The sequence below is a fragment of the Protopterus annectens genome, chromosome 12.part0 (genome assembly GCF_019279795.1).
Source record: "Protopterus annectens isolate FY-2018-M chromosome 12.part0, PAN1.0, whole genome shotgun sequence".
Taxonomy (NCBI): domain Eukaryota; kingdom Metazoa; phylum Chordata; order Ceratodontiformes; family Protopteridae; genus Protopterus; species Protopterus annectens.
This window is the reverse complement of record NC_056746.1, coordinates 1179154162-1179178238: the sequence shown is the minus strand read 5'-3', so window position 1 is coordinate 1179178238 and position 24077 is coordinate 1179154162. Positions and strand designations below refer to the sequence as shown.

General features: G+C 41.2%; 1 protein-coding gene across 1 annotated transcript in view; it reads left to right on the top strand.

Annotated features, from left to right (window-relative positions):
* SRC (SRC proto-oncogene, non-receptor tyrosine kinase) overlaps positions 1-24077 on the top strand; it is a gene marked incomplete in the record, with an annotated part of 1446557 nt that overhangs the window by 1359252 nt on the left and 63228 nt on the right. The window contains 1 exon segment of the mRNA XM_044090212.1: positions 11614-11767. Within this exon segment, the coding sequence (XP_043946147.1) occupies positions 11614-11767 (154 nt within the window).

Here is a 24077-nt window from a genome sequence, read left to right as displayed (position 1 = left end):
CTCCTGTATGTATTGTTCCAACAGTTCCCATTTTTCCTATGTAATTTGCTCCTGCCCTTCTCCAAATATCCCAATTCCAGTTGTTTTATCCCTGTTACTATTTTCACTGCTTTCTAGTACAGTTCGTTTTGACTTTGATTTCCATTTTCTAGTAATTGTTTTTTTCTGAGCCACCATAATTGTAACTCAGCAAGGCCTTACTTTGTCTAGGCAATTCCAAATCTGTTCTGTAGCTCATAAAAATAATTTCCCTAGATACACCAATTTGCTTACCCAATATTTCTGACAGAGCAGTCCGCAGGGAATCTTTAAAGTCTGCCAACTCATTATACCTCCAAAAATATTTTCCCACTTACCTCTTTCTTCCCCATCACACCTCTGACATTTGCTGTCTACCTGATGGAAAATTCTCCAGAGTCTACTTTGGATATAAAAATACCTATATTAACATTTCCAAGCAAAAAATCCTAAATTTTCTAGATTTTGTTGCATATTTGGGAGACCTACATATATCCCCCATTGTTTCTTTGTGAGTTGCTTGTCCAGTCTCTTTTTTGCAATCCTTTCTAACCTCCTTTGATTCATTCTTATAGTTATCATGCAATAAATTATATGCTCTACTAATTATTCTTTTTTTAACAGCAGCTTCTGTTCTAGATTCTACTAAAAACTCTACCAGTGCTGGTCTTTCATTTTGAACCCTCCTATTTCTTTACCTATACTATGATATTAATCATTGATAAGGAAGAAATTCTCTAACCTGCAGTCCAAGTACATTTTTGGCATCTTCCCATTCTAATACCTTTCTCTTTCTAGCTGTTTGCTCCCAATACCTTGGTTCCTTTGCTAGTCTTCTCCAATAACTTCCATCCCCCTCTTGCCTATTGTCTGTATCCCTAAGTGCAGCCATCCCTATTGGCAGAATCTCTTTTCTGCCTTCCCATGTTGGCTTACTCCTTTGAATACTTTCTGTTACGTTATGAATATAATATTCTGTATGATTACTGTTATTCTCCTTAAAGATCTGTACCCAAAATCCCACTTTCTCCTTGTTTCTTGAGCTTCCCCCATTTCATCATCATTCCTTTTCACTTTGAGTGTAGTTTTCTGCTTGTGCTATGTATAGAAGCCTTAACTGTGTAGCTCTGTAATACCCCTTCAAATAGTGTAATCCCAATCCTGTTTGCTCTGTTGGAAGAATCCAGTGTATCCCACTTGACTCTTTCGTCATCCCCTCACAGATAAAAGCCTTCATTTCTTTATTAATTGCTGTCCACAACTTCTCCTCTGATTGATAAAAATATGCCTGGCCTATGTATAAGACTAATGGGACTGAAAACATTTTAACTGCTTGTGTCTTACTATCCATATCCATAAACAGGAGCTTCCAGTTTCTCAGTTTTTGTATTATCTTTTGTTTACTCTCATCCCCCATATCCTTAGCTGCCATAACAGAAGCCTTTCTCATGCTTATTCCTAAATACTTCATTTTATCATGTCAACATAAATATGGTTATTGCTGAACCAATTCATGAGTGGGTACATCATTTACAACTGTAGTCTGTTTTATCTTGAAAATACTGGAAATTGTCTCAAAATGTTCTGCAAATCCAATATGTTTTTTTCTGGATTTATAAGTCCAAAATATTATCATCTGCCAATAAAGCTGACTTGTTGATTACCATACCAATTATATCCTTGAATTTCTGAGTCCCTTATTTTCTTTGCCAGTGGTTCTAAATATGAAGCAAATAAAGGGGAATGAGGATACCTCTGCCATGGTTCCTCTCTTCAAACACAGTGTATCAGAGAGAAACCCCGCCCTCCTTAATTCTTGCCTTTTATCCATCATATAGCCTAATTAACCCTTTTATTGAGTCAGAGAATGCAAATGCTTTCATTGCCCTACCAGTAAAATCCCAGCTTACTCTATCAGATGTTTTCTCTGCATCATGACCCACCAACAGCATAGGTTCATACATGATCAATAGGCTAATGGCACAAGAGCCTTTACAAGCCTAGCCAGTAATACCCAGGATATGATAGTATTATATCTTAAGTTCCTGATAAAAACCAATAAAACAGAGTGGACCAGGAACTGCAGAACTCCACTTTAATAAAAGTTTAGCGCTTTAGCGCTTTCGTCAGAACAGTTTCCAACTTCTTCAGAACACCATCATACAACAGTGAAATGTTTAAATAGGTACATTAGTCACATGATACTAAAACCACTCCCATCTGTACAATTTAAAAATACAGTCTTCCAAAAAAAAGCATGTTTTTACTTAGTTCAAAACTTTGCTTGTTACAAAAATACCAATAAAATGTGTATAAAAACACATAGATACTGAATGAACAAAAATAGTAGTACTGTGATAGCTAAAAAAACTCAAACACAAATCTAAGAAAAAACATATTCAGCCTTTACTTGCAAAACACTGCAGATCAAGGCAGACTCATGTAGCCCAGAGGGCTCAAATGGATTACTCATGTCTCAAGTTCCCAGATATGGGATGGGGTAGTATCAGAGTAGTGGGTCTTTGAGTGTTGGAGCAGTGAGTCATTTTACAGACTGACTGTCTCCATAAAGTACATGGGCAGTATCCCAGGAGTGAATTTACGGTTCATCATCCACTTATTCAAATGCTTTTTGAAGAGAGTGAGGGACGAACTTTGTTTTATGAATATGGAAGTTTATTACATAGACGAGGTAGCCTTTGGGATATGAATCTGTTTCTCCAGCAAGTTGTTAGTCACAGATAAGGTACTGGTCCATGGAATGTTTAACTTTTGTATAATTTTTCTTGTGAATATGCAACATTTTCATCAGGGCTGGATCAGAGAATGCATTGTAGGTCAGGCACAGTTCCCCTCTCAATAAACAGTATGAGATGGAGTAAAGGGATAGGGCCTTTAGTCAGTCTGCATAAGATAAGTATCTTGCGCTTTATTTTTTTTTTTAGTGAGAAACCTCTGAGGCTACTCCAGTTGGTGCAAGTGCCTGGTTAGGTACATGCAGAAGGGAGCATTGTATTTGATTATGGACCTAATGAGGGACCAGGTATAATGGCAATAGGACTTACTTTGATCTTGATACTATGCCTTTAGTTATAAGTTGAGCTGCACAGAAGGATTTCCTCACTTCTGTAGTTAGATGGTGGTCAAAGTTTACATTACTATCTTTCTGTGTTCTAGGTCCCTCACCATTGGGTCTACCTTTGGGGATGTGCTATCAATATTATAATTTGTAGAGATATCTGAATTACTGTAGGATACGATTAAGCATTTTTTAGCAATTATTCTCAGACCATGGTTTTTGGCACCAGTCATTTGTCATTTTTAGGCCTGTTTGTAGGATGTCACCATCTTTTGGGGATTTAGTGATTTGTCCCAGCTTACAGTCATCAGCGAACTTGGTGAGCCAGAGGTCCCCTACATTGGTCTTCACTTCAGAGAAGTATATACCAAACAGATAACCAAACAGGAGGGTTCCATCTATAGTCTGTTGTATAATTTATACCTCACAAATTCCAAGTATGTGCAATATTTATTTATATTTCTGTATCAAGTGCAGTATTAGACAGACAACTTAGGCAAGGTGCAATATGTAATGTGTCTTTTATTTAAATGGGGCAGTTATAGCTTAGGGGAGGGTATACTTATGCAATTCTTTCTTTTTTTTCTGCTCTTTTGTATGGGTATTGGGAGCAGGATTGTATGTTAGTTGTGTCACTCTTTTCCTTTTATGTGTTGTTTTACTTCTGTATGTAACCTCAAGAAAAAGCTGATGAATGGGATTTCATTTAGGCTGCATGTGTATGGTCCTAAATGACAACGTTTACTTTGAATCTTTAACACTGAGCCCTGTGGGACACCACTAGTAACAGGTTTCCTAATGGAAGTGGATTCACCAATTCAGGCAACATGTCATGTCAGTGAGCCAACTGGCAATCCATCTGATGATATAGGGGTTTATGCCTAATTCAGTAAGTTTGTCTATGATCCCAGAATGGTGGATTGTGTGGAAAGTTTTGGCTAGGTCTAGTTAAGCGATGTGTACTGTTTTTACTCTCATCCATGATTCTGGTGACTTTCTCAGAGAAGTCCACCAGATTGATGTCCAGTGTGTGGGAGTTCCTGTGTCATTATTGATCAGGTCCATGATAATTCTCTCCATGGCCTTGCAGATAATATTCATCAAACTTATGGGTCTGTAGTGCCCTGGGTCAGTTGATGGGCCCCCTTGTGCAAAGGGATAACTGTTGCTGTCCTCCATTCTTCTGGGACAAAGCCCATCCGGATTCTGTGGTTAAAGTGTGGAGCTGATAGATTCTGTTTTAAGCTGTTTAAGAAGCATCCTAGAATGTTGTCAGGACCCATGGAGGCTGTGTTTTAACTTTAGCGAGATATGTAAGGACCCGTTCTCTCGTAATGACCAGTTGGGGGATGGTTACAGGTAATTTTTTTTGCTGTAGTAGTAGCTGATAAGGGGGGAGAAGTTTGAACTGAACTTGTCAGCCAGCAGGTTTGCTACAGTTTCAGGCTGGGTGTAAGTGCTAACATTCACGATTAACTTGGCACAAAGTTAAGTGTTTCCCCCTGAGGTTACGAACGTAATTTAAAAAAGGCCTCTTGGTTATCTTTCACCTGAGAGACTATCTTTGCCTCATAGGTTGCTTTGGCAGATTTGATCAGCTCTCGAATTTGTTTCTTTAGACTGATGAGTGTCTTTTTGCACTGTTTTGTCTGTTCCTTTTTGGCTTTAGAGAGGATTTTTGTTTTACTTTCTTTGAATAGTCTATTTATGCTGGGGTTCCACCAGCATGGTTTATTTTTGCCAGTAGTCATAGGTGTGACTTGGACATGTACCGCCTCCTCTATGCAGCTGTGAATGTGGTTATACAGAGCTTTTGTGCACAGCTCAGTGCCATCGGGGTTTAATAAGCTGTCATTTAGTCTAAGGTAACTGACCTCAGCAAAGTTCTTAACAGCTTTTGAATTTAATCGGGGGGTTCTAGGTTAGTTTTAATAGTAAAGGAGATCATTTTGTGGTCAGATCTTACCAGGGAGAAGTTCACGTATGGGATGTTCATGAGTACTAGGTCTAGGATATTTGTACTTCTAGTTGGGAAGCTATAACTAGTTGCTCCATGTTGTTTGCATTGATGAAGTTCAAAAACCTCTGAGCAAGTGAATTATGGGTTGTATAAGTCTTCCAGTTTATGGAGGGGAAGTGGAAGTCACCAGTAAGTATGGTGTTAGGCTGAATGTTAAGAGATTCCAGTAGGTTTAGGTAGGAGGTGTGGTTTTCCAGTCTCATGTTAGAGGATCTGTAGCTAGCAAGGATATGATAGTGGGTCACACCTATGAGTAGCTGGGCATGGAGCAACTCAAGTGAGTCATGTTGTTGGACTGGTCTAGCAGTGTACTTGTCCTTTATAAACACTGAGACACCACCCCCCCCCTTTTTTTTTTTTATCCTGAGCTGATTATGTATGAAAGGCATTGTAGCCAGGGTGCTTTCCATAGTTTTGAACCATGTTTCCATGACAGCACTTATGTCTGTGTCCTACAGGGTGAGGAGTACTTCCAGGGAGTGCAGCTTTTTATTTAACTCCTAGCATTGAGCAGCAGTACCTTTAAGTAGTTGTGAGTGATTTTTGTTATGTTAGAGAGTTTAACAACTTGTCGTGGTCTAAAAAAGGCACTATAGGGGTTGATAAAGGTTTTGCCAATATCCAGAAGCCAAGTGGTGACAAATGCAAACCATTTCTGGCAAAGAATCAGGGTTTGCCAGTCATGTCTCCCCAGGTGAACAGATATTGGATCCCCTTGTGACAACAAAAACTAAGTCAATTGTTGAAGTTGATCATTTTTTTGCTGGTAATGTGGCATCATCATTGATGAATGTAGGATGCTACTCAAGGCTAGATTCATAACCGGCTGGGGCATTTATTCAGAGAGCTCCATTATGTCTGTCTTCATATAGTCCAGTGAGGTATATCTTAGGTCCCTTACACCCACATAAACTATGACGATGTCATACTGGTACTTGTGATTTAAAGACCTAAGTGCATGCGTGATCTGGCAGATCCTGGCTCCAGACAGACAGCTCACTGTGGTCTTCTTGTTTAGACTGGTAAGAGGGACATCAGTATGCCCTACAAGAAGCCCCAATAACTTTACTGTTTTGCTATGTGGTGTGTTGCTTTATGGGCCTAGAAGTGGGGCTACTGTGATTTTCAGAGTTGTGTTGTGTGAGGTGCTGTTTTTTTTGCATGTGCATAGGACCACTGAGAGATGCTATTAGGAGGTCTTGGCAGATTATATGCGAGTACCTCCACATATGTGGGTCTATGTGTTTGTTCCTTAGTGTTAGTAGTGAGTGTTTTGGGTATAATGTTGACAACCTGGTTTGGATTTTTTTGCATGTGACAGCTTTGCTTCCAATGACATTGTGCATCTACATCTCTCACACACCGTGTTTGTTCTAAAATTAAATGGTTGTCATTGAACATGAGGCAGTTACTACACTGCCTCAGGATGCCCATGTCTGCCAGGCCAGAAACAGATGGAATCCTTAGCAGATGGGAAGGAGTAGGCGGGAGTCACTTAATGGTTTAAGTGATGGTGTTTAGTGGTGTACTGTTAGATAACCTGCAGTGGTGCTGCTCACTGCACAAACTGGCAGCTCTTCAAGCAGCTGTGAACAGTGGGAGACTATGGAGAGCATTTCCTATAGAGGTTTTTAAACTAGGGAGGTTTGCTTGTATACAAGGCACTGGTAACTGCTTTTATTGCAGCAGAATTAAAGACTTACACAGTTAAGCCCTCAGGCCAATCAGATGAACACACAATATGCCTTCCACCAGCAGTTCCCAGCTCAGATGGGTTGAATGAGCCCTCTGCTCCTGCCAGAGTGCAGAAAATCCCTCTTAATGTAAAGCAAGCTGGTTTTCAGCTCAAGTGCAGTAACAAATGCTTTGCAACAAAAGGCAAAACTCCTGCAGTATCAGGAATTCTTGGAAATAAGATAAACCCTGAGAAATGTTCACAAATACAGAAAAAAGTGCACCAATGTGGGAGGACTTCTACAAACACAGAAAAACTTTGCAAAACTTAGAAATATTTTGGCAAGCTAAGGGAAACTTTGGCAAACTCTTAGCTTTTGCAGTGTTAGAGGAGGTTAGGAAATAAGATACTGTTAAAGCAACCTAAGAGCAGCACCTTTACAAACAGATGTCATTTCTTTAACAAGTGCAGGCTAAGAAACAGTGAAACAGTCAACCAAATCAATAAATACAGCACAGAACTGTTAAATAGCACTGATATATTTAGAGCAAGTGCAGAAAATACTTATATCAGCTTTGTAGGTACACAGATGGTTTTAGAAGCAAACCAAATCTTGTAGTTACTGTGTCCAAGCCAGGAAGTATTTTCTTATGTTTTGCTTCTCTCTGGATCATCATTGTTATGTTAATGTTGTCAAATGTTTGCCTCCCCTCCACAAAACCACGCTGATCCTTGTCTGTCAGTTTTGGCAACACCTCTGCCATTCTTTTAGCTAGTGTAAACATAAGCACTTTATAATCATGGTTTAAAATTGAGTCTATATGAGGCTGTGTCTGATGGGTCTTTACTCTGAATAGTATAGCCATCACAGCTTTCTTACAAGATGATGGTGCTCCCCTTTATTTTAAAATACTGTTAAACAAAGTCATCCAGATCTTTAGCACTTTCTTCCCTCCTAAACTTCCACAGTAATACCATCTGTTCCTAGAGACTTCCCTGCAATGGCTGCTCATGTGTTTTGCTAAATAATGTAGTGAAGCTTGTCATGAAATTGGTGCAGCAGGTCATATTGCTGTCTCAAAGCATTTGATTTTCAACTTTGATCTGTTGGTGGGGTGCCTTCTGTACAGAGTTTGCATGCATTCCTTGTGTCCAGAAGGGGCTTTTGTTGGATGCTTTGGTTTCTGCCCACATCCAGTGCAATGCCATAGCTGAAATGGTGATGCTTCAGACTGCCTAAAGGTGTGCTTTGTTTTGTGTGCATGTGCGTGTGTGTGTGCATGCGTGCGTGCATGTCGTGAGACAGACCGCTTTTCTCTCCAGTTTCTCTGCCTTGCCCTTATCCATTGTTGGGATGGGCTCCAGCTTTCCTTGATCTCAAAATTGTGCATCAAACAATAAATATAATGAAGGTCTCTGTGCTTGACCCCCTCCCCCCATACCAGATGTCTGTAAGCAGAGCTAGCTGAAATGGAAGTTGTGGTGAAGGAGTGTGTTGTCACTGTTACAGTGGTTTGCTGTCAGTGTTTTATGCTGATTGTCGATTTCATTGTACAGCAAGAAAATTGTTTAATTCAGAAATGGTGATTTTTTTTTTCTCTCATGTTTTATCCTCCACTCCTGGTAATCATGCCTGAGCTGCTATTACTTATCTTTTCCCATTTATATGGTAATATAGTGACTATAATGTAGCTTTCTTTTAGACAGTGACACTATTTTTTTTAGTTATTCCTGATGTTTCCTGTCTTGCCCATGCCCCCTGATATCAAAGGAGTTGGCTTGTAGTAGGCTATCACAGGGGGTATCACCTGCTTCCACGAGTGACTTAACCTTCATAGACTCTGCCTTCCTTGCAACAAGTGCTTCCATGTTGTCTCTCATCTTCACAACAGATGCTCGTATATAGACTGCACCCTGGGCATGAGTGCCCATCCCCTCCTCCCCTTAGAGAGGTGAGTAGGCAATGTCTCATCGCTTCACACACTCTTCTGTACCAGCACATCCAGTGTTTAGGCCACTAATCAAACTTGGTCATCTGGGGCGTGGCCAGGACACTTGGAGCTGATGCAAAAGTGATGCTCATTTATACATTTAATCAGGGTATTATATTTTTAAGTGTGGCATAATTGTGCCATTTCATCATCTCTGCTTGCCATTTTAGTAGTGGGTATTGATGCCATTTCATTTAGTAAAGATTTCATTATTGCCAAAATCAATTGTAGTTACAAGTGAGAGGGCTGTCACTCTCCATCATCACTACTTGCTTTGCTTGCCATTGCAGTATCCTTTTGAACATGAGAAAAAAATTGCATGAAGAAGATAACACTGAAAATTAGATTAGTATTTGTGGTTTCAGCTGCCGGAATGGAGTGAACTCTAAACCATCTATACAACCTAAGTAAATAAGCCTTTTCAGTTGGAATAACATTGAGAAATACCAGAAAATATTTTTGAATGTTACTAGAATTTGCTGTTAGTGAGTGCTGTAGTACTGTACCCAAAGGACACTTGTCCACGTGTGCATGCCTGAACAGAACATTAATATGCAACATTTTATATGTCATATTAATTATCATAATTATTAACAGCAGCTTCTGTTCTAGATTTGACTAAAAACTCTACCAGAGCAAGTCCATCACTTGGAATTCCCCTATCCCCTTTCTTTTTAACTGTACTCTGACATCAATTCCTGGTAGGAAAGTCAGTGTCAAATCTGCAGTCCAAACGTCTTGGGCTCAACCCTTTTTATGACCTTCTCCTCTATAAATATTTTCTCACAATACCTTTGTTCTTATGCCAATTTTCTTTAGTAAATTCCATCCTCCTGCTACCTATTTTCTGTTCTCCTACCTGCAGTTATCCCTATTTGCAAAATCTTTTGCCATTCCCGTGTTAGCTTAGTTCTTAGAGCATTTCCTGAAACTTTATTAATATAATATTCTATATGGTTATTATTCCAAAATCCCACTCTCTCCTTATTTCTTGAACTACCCCCTTCATCATAATCATCATCATCATCCTCCTTTTCCACTTTGAATTTTGCTTCTGTTATGTATATGAGCCATAACTGCATAGCTGTAAAATATTCCTTCAAATCAGATCATACTAAATAACCTTGTTCTTTTGGGAGGATCAACCTGTCGCACTTAACTGTTGCCCTGTTCCCCTCCCAGATAAATTCCTTTAATTCTTTATTATTACCCATGACGACTTCTTTGGTTGCTAAAAGATATACTGCATCTGTATATATAAAACTAAAGCGACTAAAAACATTTTCACTGCTTGTATATTACTATCCATATGCATAAACAAAAGCCACCAGTTTCCCAATTTTTATATTATCTTTTGCTTAGTCTCTTCCCACATATCCGTGGCTGCCATAACATAAGTTTTTTTAATCCATACACCTACATATTATCTTCTGTCCCCATAAATGTGGGTATTGCTGAACAAATTTATGTATGGGGTACATAATTTACGGCTATAGAGTTTGTTTTATCTTTATTAATTTTATTTCCCAAAAAGACTTGAAACTGTCTCAAAACGTTCCAGAACACTTGAGATGTTCTTTTTCTGGAGTGTTCAAGTACAAAATGATATAATCTGCAAATAGACCCAACTTTTCTTGATTACCAAATAAATTATATCCTTGAATTTCTAAGTCCCTTATTTTTTTTCCATGGCTCTATATGTAAACCAAATAAAGAATAAAAAGGACACCTACGCATGGTTACTCTGTTCAAAAACCACTTATCTGAGAGGAACCCTCCCAATGTAATTCTTGCCTTTGATTCTTCGTATATCCTCCTAATTAACCTTGTTATTGTATAAGTGAATACAAATGCTTCCATTGTCCTACTAGGGTGGTGCCATCCTTGATGCTTCATTGAGGGGTTTTTATTTGCAGTCATTTTCCTGTCACTGTTTAGGTCCAGGAAAAAAATGCTCTGCTAAAGCAGGGCCTACAGTACTTGTGCCAAGTGTGTGCTTCCAAATTCCTGGCTCTGCTACAGTGCACTACTGTGTAGGGCAGAAACTCTGTCTTGACTGCAGCCTTGCTGTTGCACCTGCTTCTAGCAGGTGTTGCACATCAGTAAGGTCTTGCTGCAGCCTCCCACCTTGGATGAGTGATTGGACCTCAGCCACTCACTGTCATCTTTCTGATTAGCTCCACCAGCACCTTAATCACTTAATGAAGCACAGTTCACATGGAGTGTAGTCAGGTATTTATTCCTGTATGCCATCTAACCCAGCTGAAAGATGCTGCCTTGTGAACAAAGACTGGTGCATGCAGTTTAGCTTCTCAAACAAACAAAAATCCCTCCCACTAGATTGAAACTGCCAGCATTAGCAGTTACCATATATAAAAGGGAGAAAAGTTAATCACTTAGGTTTGCTATAATGTAATTGCTTTAATTTTTCATGGGGAAAAGGAGGGATTTTTATTTCATTTATATAGTACTGTGGAATTATCTGTTTGTTTTGTAGTTTATAGCTGTTGATTTTATTTTGTATCACAGACGCAAACCACGTGATGTAAAAAATAACACCCATACTGTACATTGCTGATTACTTTTAGTGCAACCTGCTTGTTGATCAAGTAATGTCTGTGGGTTTGAAAAACAAAGTGAATTGCATTCCTTCAGAAACTGCTAGATAAATACTTTGTCCTTCTAGCATCTCTGGAGTGATAAGAAGTATTTCATGGATGGAGGCTTCACTTCAGGTATTTGTATTAAGAGTTTTCAGCCCATAATTATCTTGTAAAGTGTGAAAATCTTATGACTTGTTTCTGCCTAACTCTGTCTCCTCAATTTGCAGATTGCATCTGGAATGGCTTATGTAGAGAGGATGAATTACGTACATCGAGACCTCCGTGCTGCCAACATTCTAGTTGGGGAGAGCTTGGTGTGCAAGGTGGCAGATTTTGGTCTTGCTAGATTAATAGAAGATAATGAGTACACAGCCAGACAAGGTAGGTGATGCAAGTATTTAATTCTGTACAAAACTGTCTCTGTATATGTCCTTCCATGTCACTGCTGTAGTATTCTTTACCTAAGGGATCTCCTGCCAAGGATAGCCCAATGTCTGGCCAGTATACCAAAGCCTTTAGCTCTTATAGGAGTCCTACATTGCACACATGCTCCCATGCAGGGCATAGGGAGTAAAGGTGATGTTCGACTGCACAAACACAGAACTTCTTTGCTGCCAGTCCAAATGCCATTGTTTGAACATCAGTCTGAATGCCCTTCTGCTGTGCTGGCTACCAAGCATTGTTTTCAGATAAGTACCCCGTTCGGGTTTCGTCTCTCTTATTTGTTGTGATTGTGTTCATGTCTGAGCCAGATTCCCCATAAAGACGATCACAACCAGTGTCCCTCTTGTTTGGGTGCCTCCCATGATCATACTGAGTGCTCTGTTTGCCAGGTATTTTGGCTAAGACCCTATGTAGTTATTTCTCCTCCTTGTTCCTTTGCCTAGAGAAACCAGTGTCTGAAATTGTTGACTCAGGGTGCTTTGGCAGAGTCCTTCTATCCTGGGTACCAGCTGTCTGCCAAGAAGGCGGCCAAAAAAAGGTTGGGGCTGATCTGCCTGCTGTCCAGCCTTCTCTATACATCTCTCTCGAGGCTGGTGGAAGCCCAAAGGACTGTCCAGTAGTTGCTTCGGATTCCTCTGTCACTGTCTGAGGCCAGCATGGATCCAGATTCTTGCACATCCTCTGAGGCTTTTCAGATGTTTGTACCTGATATTGATGGGGAACCTTGACTGATTATTTAGGAAGGACCTCAGAGGATTCCTCAGATCTTAGTTTGGGAGGAGACTACTACGACCACTATTGAATCTCACTAGGGATTTGACCCTCCAAGGGTATTTCTTCAGATGTCCTGCAGAAAAAGAAGCAGAAAAACAAAGCATATTTCCCCTGTTAAGGATCCTCAGTGTGAATGGCAGGATTTTACTCAGGGGTTCATTTAATACTTTGATGGCCCTGAAGCCTCCTCAAGGGGTCTCTGTGCTTGCTGCTCTCTGGTCTTCCACTCCACTTAAGAAGCCCAGAGAAATAGATTCCTCAGATGAGGACCTGAACTCAGGGGAAGAATCTATGGCTTACTCTTCCCAAATCCCTTCCCCTTTGGGCTACGATTTTGAGGAAGAAGATTGTATTAGTCCATATTCTTCTCTGGAGGAACTCTCCTTTAGATATACCGTTGCCTGTATGATGTATTATTTTAAGTAGGATATTTCTCAAGTTTCTGAAATTCAAAAGATTATGAGCTCATACAGATGGAGTCTCCTAAGCCATCTGCTGTTCCTCCTGTTCTGGCCACTCTTCTAGTTACTTTCTCAACAGCTTCAGTAGCCCCTGACTGTCAGCCTCCCTACACCTAAGAAGCGAGATAGATTCAAGTGCCTGAGGACTGCAAATTTCTTTATAACTACCCTTCTGTAGAGTCCATCTCTCCTGAAAAGCCATCCAAATTATTGCCCTCTATCAAGCTGTTGCCTTCTGAGCAGGATAAGTAGTGTGATAAAAAGTTTGCACTACTGCCACTGTATCCTTTAGGACCATCAGATGCAAGACTTGTATGACCAGGTATGTTTTTGCCCTCCTTTCTTAGGTTTCTAAGGTGGTTTCTGACCTTACTGCCTTTGAGGGAAAGGCTTTGACCCTTTCCCTGCTAGGCTGTACTTCTTACGTTGCCTGCCACTCAATCAAATGTAGCTGTTATGCAGGTTATGCCTGTTCCAGGGCTGCTGCCTTTGGTTCAGTTATGCCATGTTATTTTTGGGTTCATCTTCAGGCTTTGCCTAATGACATTAAGGCCAAGCTTTTAGATGCTCCCTTGGGTAATAAAAATCTTTTTGGATGTGCTGCAGCTGTACTTTTCAAATCTCTCCAAGACAAAGGGTAAAGCCTTACAGTAGATAAAACACAATTTTGTTTCTCCTATTCCCAAATTTCAATAAGAATTGTCCTTCTAAGTCTGCTTTTGTTCATAGGGAATCTCACACTCCTTCAAAGGGCAGGAGTGTGCCTCCTGCTATGTCTACTCAGACGTCTGCCTTCCAGAAACAACATTTGTAGGACAAGCCGGGTTCTGTTGTAGTTCCACCTGACTTCAGCCAGGTTCCCTTGTCCCTCCATCTATCCCTGTCTTTTCCAACTTGACTTCACATAACTTCAGACTCAGTTCTGTCCATTATCTGTCAGTGGTACTCCATGGTTTGGAAATCTTTCCTTCCCTTTTCAGGCATTCCTCAACATCCTTAGGAACAGCTCTCTCATTCCCCAGAGGTTCTTCACTCTCTTTTGGCTGAGGGCATCCTTCAAGCCATGCCTTCTGCCTAAACGGGGAAGGGATTTTACTCCAGGATGTTTCTAGTCCCATGAAAGGATGGCAGTTGTAGACCAATTCTAGATCTTTCCTGACTGAACACCTTTCTCAAGATTCCTTCCTTTTGATGATATCTCTGCAAGCATTATTTCCTCCTGTTTTACCCCAGGCCTTTCTGGTATGTCTGAATCTCAAAGATGCATATCTACACATTCTCTTCCATTCTCTGTTCAGGAAATCTTTGTTTCTCTATTTCTTCCTTGGATTTTTAGTTCCCTGCTTTGCTCTTTGGTGTCTCTACTCCCCCAAGGGTATTCACCAAATGCCTCACTCCTGTCATTGCTTTTTGCAAGATTAAAGAATTGATATCTTTCCCTGTTTGGACAATCTGCTTAGATATCAAGTTTACTGCTTCTCTTGTTAGAGTCTGGGGCTCACTGTAAACTTCCAGAAATCCATTCCAACTCCTTCCCAGAATCATATTTTCCTCGACTGCAGGCTTCAGGCTGCTCCCACGCTGGCATCTCTGCCTGCCCCAAGACTGTCTCTCTAATTGCTTTTTTCCAGTCCCTCTTCCTCTGGCATCTGTCTCCGCAAGGAAATTTCTCAGGGTTCTCAGGTTCACGACTTCCACCATCCCTATGCTCCCTCTTGCTATGCTCCATATGAGAAAGCTTCAGTGGTACCTCAAATCAGTTTGACTCCAACATTACCACCCCCTTGGATTTCCCAGTACCTTTCCTTCCCTCTCTCAAGCTCTAACTTCAGTGTTAGATTCATCAGCTTTCACTCAACCCAAGACTTTGTTTCCAAGCTCCAGTTCCAACTCAGGAGCTCTTTACAGATGCCTCAAACAGGGGGTAGGGTGCCTCCTGTGGCCCTGTCAAGGTTCAGGATCTCTGGCCTTTTCAGAGGTCAGACCACATCAATATAAAGAAGAATGAGGGCTTTGCTTCTGGCTCTTCAGGCTTTCCACTTCCTCTTTCATCCTGGGCCACTCAAAGTTTTTGCAGACAGTACCATAGTGATGTGGTATGTCAACAAGCAAGGGGGGCACAAGATCCTATCTTCTTTGTCATCTAGCTCTTCTAGTCTGGGATTTAGCTATCCAGTATCAGGAGCCTCTTTAGGCAGTTTACATTGCCACTAGACTGTGCTCTTAAGGAGACTCCTTGAACAGGTCCAGCACACAAGCTCACTAATGGATGCTCCACAGAGATGTGTTCCTGGACATTGTTCTTTGGTGGGATATTCCTCTGGTAGATTTTTGCCTCCATTTTAAACAGACAACTTCCTTTATTCTGTTCCAGAGTCCCAAACCCTTTGTATTGGAGATTGGATGCCCTGTCATCTCCTTGGAAGGGGTGTTTCTGTATGCCTTCCCTCCCCTTCCTCTGTTATTACGAGTGTTGCACAAGATCAGGATGGACTTCCCTAGAATCTTGGTAGTGACTCCTTTTTGGCCCAGACAGCATTGGTTCTCCATCCTTTCTCACTCGGCAAGGGGCAGTTACCACATGTTACCTCACCGGGGGTGGATCTTTTCACACAAGACAAGGGATCTCTTATCTATCCTCACTTGTCCACTCTTCAACTGACAATGAGGGTGATAGGATTTTGATCCCTTTCAAGCATCTCTTTTCTGAAAACATGCTTTGGGTTCTGCAAGAGGCCAGAAAACCCATTACCAGGAAATCATATATGTCCAAATGGAAGCAATTCTCTGTCTGGTGCCTCTCTTACCATCAGAATCCTATATCTGTGGAGGTTTCTCTGGTTCTGTTATTTGTGTAATCCACTCCATGTTGGGTTGGTGTATTCTTCAGTTAAGCCAACCTGTCAACAATTTCTGCTTCTCTGCCCTCAATTCCTCCTCTGGCCTCCAGATTTGAGGTCAAACAATTTCTTAAAGGCGTCCTTCATATCAGGCCTCCCAGGAAGTTGATTCCACCTTCTTGGGACCTCGGTTTTGTACTTGAAAGAGTGATTTGGGCTCTTTTTGAGTGTGCTTCTTAAGCTTCCTTGCAGCATTCTACTTGGAAGGCACTTCTTTTGGCTCTCACTTTAGCCAAGAGAGTGTCTGAATTTTAGGCTGTCATGGCCATTCCTCCTTTCTTAGTTTTCTAAAGAGGTAGGGTGTCTCTTCGTGCTAATCCTTCTTTTATGCCCAAGGCAGTTGATGAGTTGTCCCTTAGTCTCTTAATATTCCTTCCTTTTTTCTTTCTCTGCAGTCTGCCAGTGAGAAGGTTCTTCACACCCTGGATTTGCATAGACAGCTCGGATATTATTTGGATAAAACTAAAGTTATTCACAAATTTGAGCAGCTTTGTGTTTCCTTTCATCCCAGGACAGTGAGTTTGGCTATCTCTAAACAAACCATCTCCTCCTGGATTTCTAAGCCCATTTCTTTTTGTTACTCTTTTCATGGAAAATGTCTTTCCTTGTCTGTAAAGGCACATTCTACTAGGCAGTTGCCTCCTCTGTTGCTTTTTTCAAGGGTCTGGATATCAGTTTCATCCTTGAGGCTGCTACATGGTCTTCTGTTCATAGTTTTACTAAGCATTACAAGTTGGATGTTACTTCCAGGGCCAGGGCAGGCTCTGCCAAGGCTATCCTGCATGAGTTTGTAGAGGGCTCTTCTGGGCCCTCTTCCTCCCAGGCTTCCTCTTGAGCTCTTGTACTCTGCCTTAGGTAAAGAATACTGCACTGTGATATGGAAGTGCATAGTACAGTAGTATAAAATCTTACCATAACAGTAGATGTCCTACTTTTCACTGTTGCAGTATTCCCTCCCTGCTCCCTACTCTGCTGTGCTTCTTACCCCTCCTGCCCGAGGGGCTTGTTTTAGTCTTCCTTTTTCTCCTTCTGGATGCATTAGTCATCCTTGCATTATGTTCCTCCTGGAACTTTATTTCTGTGTGTGTGCATCCATACATCGCCTTTATGCCCTCCACCCTCCACAGAGAGCATAGGTGTGATGTACGATGCCTTTAAGAACTGAAGGCTTTGGTATACTAGCTGGATGTTGGGCTCTCCTTGGCAGGAAATGCCTTATATAAAGAATACTGCAAGAGTGGGAATGACATTTCCTGTTATGGTAACATTTTACACAACAGTACTATTTTGCCCAGATCTGTTTTCTTTTTCTTTTTGTACCATCCAAAGCAGAACAAAGAAAGAGCTGCTGATGCGTTTGCATCACCTGTATTTTGGGATGTCAGGGAAGCAGAGTATGTTTGATAGTGGGTGAGAAAATTTAAAACAAAATTAAGATGACCTGTTTAGTTCTAAAGCATCCCTGCTACTGCTGCTTGGATAACTACCTTGCATGATGGCCTCTTATCTGAAAAGGCAAGAGTGATCTGGTCACAGAATGGCTGATGTTTGCAGATAGCAAATATAAAAATGAATATTTGAAAAGGAAGAAAAAAAGAGTTTGTAGATGCACATAAGCTTAGGTGGTAACATACAATGTACATCATTTGCAGAAAAGAGAGAATGAATTGGAACAATTGTTGTATAAAGATGTTTGGCATATGGTGCATGCATGAAAAGCCCATTTTTGATGTCTTGCTGCATACCTACCTTCAACTGTGTGGGATTGATCAGCCCATTCCTCCTTCACAGGCTAGAGCTGTTACTAGTTCATCCACTCCCTCTGAGATGAGAGCCAATCATGGTGCCATCATCCTGGAAGCCATTGGGTATGTTTTTGATATGCCGCCTAATCTCTCCCTCCTGGTGTTGCTACAGGCTGTGCTTCACAATGCAGGGGACCATCTTATATCCTGGTATCGATGTGTGCGTGGTTTTGGATATGCTTCCACTAGGCTTACTTGCTGCAGCTTGGGCAGACCCACCCATATAACCCACTCCCCATCAAGCTTGTTCTCTAGTGAATAGCCACTTCCATGGAGCACCACAATCTTCCCTCCCAGGCAAGAGCTCTGACTTAAGTTTTGCCTGTTTTGGGCCATCTCTCAGTGGCTCTTTCAGCTTTCTAAGCTGCTAATCAGTCTTGTTATTAATATCAAGTAAGCATATTGCTAAAATGCCAAGTAAAACTTCGCAATCAGCAAAAACGTAAGGAAAATAATAAATAAATCACCAGCAGACAACACCGATCCAGGAATATGTTTTAGTTAAGCTTTTTCATTCATTTACTATTGTATGAACTTCATCACAACTACAAAACTAGTGCAAAATCTTTAACGTTATAGTAAGCCAGAATTATGTTATCTTCACATGACCTATCAAATTTAAACATATTGTATTAAACACATTAGATTACATTAAACTATATATTATAATCCTCTTAAAATAATACTAGTATAAATATGTTTTTATGTCAACACCTAAGTAAAACCTTACAGTGATGTATGAGGCACAGAAATAAGTTTCATTAAAAATTTGTACAAACAAGCATACCTACAATACATGTAGATAAAAGTATGTAAAAATATATAAGAATATATAAAAATTCAAAGTTGGAATCTGTGGAGCTTTACTGGCAAATTAAGCTAAATGCCACCCAGCCCTCAGGATTAAATGATAACATTTCAGTTTAATAGTCTGTTACTGATTAGACAGAATACATTATAAACTATGAGGACAGTGTCTTTTAAAGAAAATTTGTATTATACATTTTATCCATTTTATCTACATATATTGTAGATTTATTTGTTGTTTTATATGAATGTTTTGATAAAATATATTTATGCGCTTCATACATCATTGTAAGGTTTTTACTTAGCTGTTCATTTTAAAAGACTTTTATACTAGTATTTTATGAGGATTATAATATGTAGCTTGTGGTTTAATTTAATGTACTTGAATTTGATAGGGTTTGTGAAGATCACATGATTCTCACCTGCTGTAGAGTTAAGGTGTTTAAACTGGGTTTGTAGTTCCAATAAAGTTTGTATAGTAGTATATAAATGAAAGCACTTAACTAATTAAAACATATTTCTGGATCTGTGTCCACTGATGAATTATTTTGTATATATTGCAGTTAAACCAGTAGCAAAATTGTAATGATTCATTCATCCTGCTGTGCCAGCATATCAGATTTGCATATTGATTTAGTTCACTGAGGAACTTTTCAAGAAAAGACTAGTCAGGCTGTTGATTGATGATTGCTTGTCAGGATACAAAGATGCATGTTCATTGTGTTGTACTGCTGCAATCATCACACTTGGGGTTATCCTGCCGTCAGGCGGTCCCGCAGTCGGCCGAATCCCAAAGTCTTGGTCCGGCGTCTGTTATCGTCGCTTCTTCCCTGATGTCAGTGCGACAGGGGGATAAAAGAGGCAGCCGACACCATTTTCTCCAGTCTTTCTTGCCGCGCGGTGCCCGAAGCAGAAGCAGTTTGCAAGTGCCGGTCGGCTAGCTCCTGAGATTTTCGAATCGAATTTCAGCCCAAAGTCTTCTCTAAAGCTAAGTACCCCGTTGGGGAAACTTTTCTTGCCTCAGACCGATGTCAGACAAAGTTAATAATTGCATTTCTTGTGGGAAGCAAATACCTCATAAGGATTTTCATTCTTATTGTATTCCTTGCCTAGGCCCAGACCACGACGTCTCTGGTTGTCGGTTTTGTGCTAGGTTCAACAAACATACAATCAAGCGTTGGGCAGATTTCGCCCGACATTATTTTGGCAGAAAATTTAACTATAGCATGTCGTCGGAGCAACCGACATCAGCAATGATTAAAAAACGCAAGGATAAGGACAGGCAACCAAGGCCAAGACCAGATACCGAGGCCTCAGCAAGGCCTGCCGTCGGTTGTCTGGTTTTCAGCGAGGCGCCTACGCAGCCCCTGACTACCGCTGATTTAGAAATTCTGACGGCCTCCCAGACCGAATCAGCTGGGCCTCAGGAGCCGGTTCCATCTCGGACGCCAACCCTGACGGTGATCCGGAGATTTTGGACAGGCCTTCGGTTTCTGAAGGTGTCTTCAAACAGACAACTATCTCTATTAAGTCTTATGCTAAACTTAAAGTCCCCTTAAAAGTTAGGAAACCGGGTTCACAGACCCCCCCCCCACAGGCCCCTATGCCTAAGAAACAGATGCTTAAGATGGCTGAGGATTTAATTACCCTTATCAGGGGTTCACAACCCCCTCCTGACAAAAGGCCTAGACTGGAGGAAGATTATCCTTCCTCTGACCAAGCATCCATTTCCTCAGCTAACTCTGAGGACCAGGATTATTCCTTCCCTCCTTATGAAGACTCAGATGCTGAAGAGTCCATTCCCTCTGTCTCCCCCCTGAAGACTACTCTTTTGGGGAAACTTTACACACCATGAGGGAACACTTCCACTAGGAAGGCCAAGATTACTCTGACTCTAAGAAAAGGCTCCGTGAGTTTCTTCTTCTTCCACAGCATAGACCCCTTGCAATTCCTCCAGTTTTAGACATTTTGGATGATGTTTACACCGAATCTAGTCTAAACCCAGATTCCTTACCTCCTGCACCAGCTAAACCAGACAGATACTACCGAGTTCCTGATTCTCATAAGTTTCTATATAAAAGCCCTGTTGCAGACCCCAAAACCATTTCCCAGGGTCCCAAAGGGGTTAAGGCTTCTACTGCTAAGAATCCACTACCTTCTGAAAGAGATTCCAGAGCATTAGAAAGATGGGGAAAGAAAGTGTATACGTCTGCCACTTTGGCCATGAGGGCCTTAAACTGCCAATTCCACATGCTAAAATACCAGCAGTATTTGATTACACAGTTAAAGCAGAAAATGATCTCTCAGACAGATCAACCTGATTTCAAAGATATGCAGGATTTGCTGCATGCAGCAGAACAGGTGGGAAAGCATACCTTACAGTGTGGTTTTGATTCATTGGAAGCCTCATGTAGAGCAGCTGTCACAGGATCTGTAATACATAGACATGCTTGGCTAAAAGAGCAAGCCTTACCAGAACATGTCAAAGCAATGTTATTGGATGCTCCATTGCAGAAAGATGTGTTATTTGGTGTCAAAGCAGAGGAACTTTTAAAGAAAATGGAAGAAAAGGCAAAATCTTTGCAGACAGTTAGATTTTTTACAGGTACAACCTCCTCGTTTCAGCAGAAACTGGCCATCAAAAAACTGGTCCTTTCCTGCATCAGGTCAAATGAAAATGCTGTGCACATAGGTTCTGCATGGCCGGAAAGTACCAAGTATGAAACACAAGTGGCCAGCAGTTAGTGTAAGCGAACAGAGCACAAAAACTGAAAAATAAAGTAATGAAACTTTATTAACCACATGGTGGTTAATAAAGTTTCATTACTTTATTTTTCAGTTTTTGTGCTCTGTTCGCTTACACTAACTGTTGGCCACTTGTGTTTCATACCTTTCCTGCATCGGACAGACCCCAAAGGGGTAGGTACAAATGCCCAAGGGGCAGAGGCCAGCCACAAGGTTCTTTCAGGCCTAGACAATGGCATACAACAACTCAGAGGTGGAGACGAAAGATCTCAACCGTTCGGGAAACAAACGCAATGACTTCCTTCTTCACCTGCCAAGCAAAATTGCCCTGGCAGCACCTTTGGGAGGAAAACTGGCTCTATTTCCACAAAATTGGCACATCATAACAAAGGACAAATGGGTTCTGGATATTATTACCCAAGGCTACAGATTTCATTTTCACACTTTACCATGGATGAGAGGCATGCCAAATATGCCTCCAAACCAATGGGCAGAGGCACAAACGCAAATTTCAGCTCTCATGGACATGAAAGCAATTCAAAAGGTACCTACAAAGGAGCAAGGTCAAGGTTTTTACTCAAGACTATTTCTAGTACCAAGAAAGGACAAAGCCTGGAGACCCATTTTAGACCTCTCAATTCTAAACACATACCTGGAGGTACCCAAATTCAAAATGCTCACACTACAGCAGCTTCTTCCCATGCTGGGCAAGGAGTCTTGGCTGGTAACGTTGGACCTCAAAGAGGCATACCTGCATGTCTCTATCAGACAAGATTGCAGAAGATACCTCAAATTTTTGGCAGGTACAATGCATTATCAATTCTCTGCATTGCCCTTTGGCTTATCTACTGCGCCCAGAGCATTTACGAAATGCCTGGCATCAGTAATTGCATACTGCAGACAACGAGGAATACAAATTTATCCATATCTGGACGACTGCCTGATCTAAGCGGACAGCAAGGCCATTCTATTACAGCATCTGGCATTTGTAACAAAGCTGCTAAGTTGCCTAGGTTACACAGTAAACAAAAAGAAGTCAAAGCTAATACCCTCACAAGACATAATATTCCTGGGTGCCAGCTTAAATACAATGGCCCAGATGGCTTATCTCACGCCAGACAAACAAAAACAACTGACTCAATAATTCAAAAAGATGGCAACTTTTATCCAGCTCACTGCAAGGAAAATCCTGCAGGCATTGGGGTTCATGGCATCCTGCATTCAACTAATTCCACATGCAAAGCTGCATATGAGGAAATTACAATGGTACCTAAAAAGTGTATGGACTCAACACAGGCACAACCTCGAAACAAGTATACCTCTCATTCCCTGCCTTCAAAAAGAGTTCCTATGGTGGGCTCAAGCATGTTAAATAAACAAGGGTCTTCCTTTTGTCTTACCTCCAGCAAACCAAACTATGACAACAGATTCTTCAGACTACGCCTGGGGAGCACACATGGCAGGACAGTGCATACAGGGCAAATGGTCTGCAAAACAAATGCATCTACACATCAACCAAAAGGAAATACTAGCTGTGCAAAATGCACTGTCAGCCTTCAAGGACCTCTTGCATCCAGGACAACTACTAATAAGGACAGACAACACCACAGTTATGTGGTACATAAACAAACAGGGAGGAACACACTCCTACCCTTTATGCATAATTGACTTACCAAGTACAACTGCAAGCACAATTTCTGCCAGGAAAGGAAAACATATTGGCAGACGAATTAAGCAGAAATTTGGCAGATCCTCACGAGTGGAGACTATACCCACAAGTATTTTCAATGATAACTGGGGACGCCCAGACATAGATCTATTTGCCTCCCCCAACAATTGCCAACTACAGACATTTTGCACAAGGACTTATCATTCCCTAGCCTGGAAAGTGGACACCCTATCATTCAGTTGGACAGCATTGACAGTCTATGCCTTCCCACCACTACCTGTCTTGACCAAGGTATTACTGAAAGTCAGATCAGAGAGACCACAAATGATCCTCATTGCTCCGGACTGGCCATGTCAGCACTGTTACCCATTACTAAGGACCTTGACTCACAGCCCTCCATGGATCTTACCTCAATTCCCACTTCTGTTGACTCAGCAAAACTCTCAGATCCTTCACAGTCAGCTCAGGACTTTAAATTTAGCTGCATGGAGAATACCTTGAATTATCAATCAACACTTCTCTCAAAGGACGTCCTGAATGTCATTTTGGAGGCCAGGAGGCCCAGCACCAGAAAAACTTACTCAGACAAATGGAAAAGATTTTGTGCATGGGACCAGGCTAAGGCCAAAATCCTTGGATACCAAACATTCCTCAAATACTGCAATACTTAACTGAGATGCTACACAAAGGCCTTTCTTTCTCATCCATTAAGATCCATGCTTCAGCCATTTCAGCTCACTATAATACGGATCCTCCCATATTCTCACACCCTTTACTAAGGCAGTTTCTCGGAGGGGCTAAGAATATAAGACCCCCCAGAAAACCCCCAACGCCAGCTTGGGACCTCAACTTCGTTTTAGAAAAATTAACACTGCCTCCTTTTGAACCAGCCTTCTCAGCAGAACTACAATACTTGTCATGGAAAACAGCTCTGTTGCTGGCTATCACCTCAGCACACAGGGTCTCAGAACTACAGGCACTTATGACAGTGGAACCTTTCATCATTTTCCATCAGGACAGAGTCTCTTTATGAACTAACCCTACCTTTATGCCAAAGGTAGTATCCAGTGTGGCTATGAATCAGAC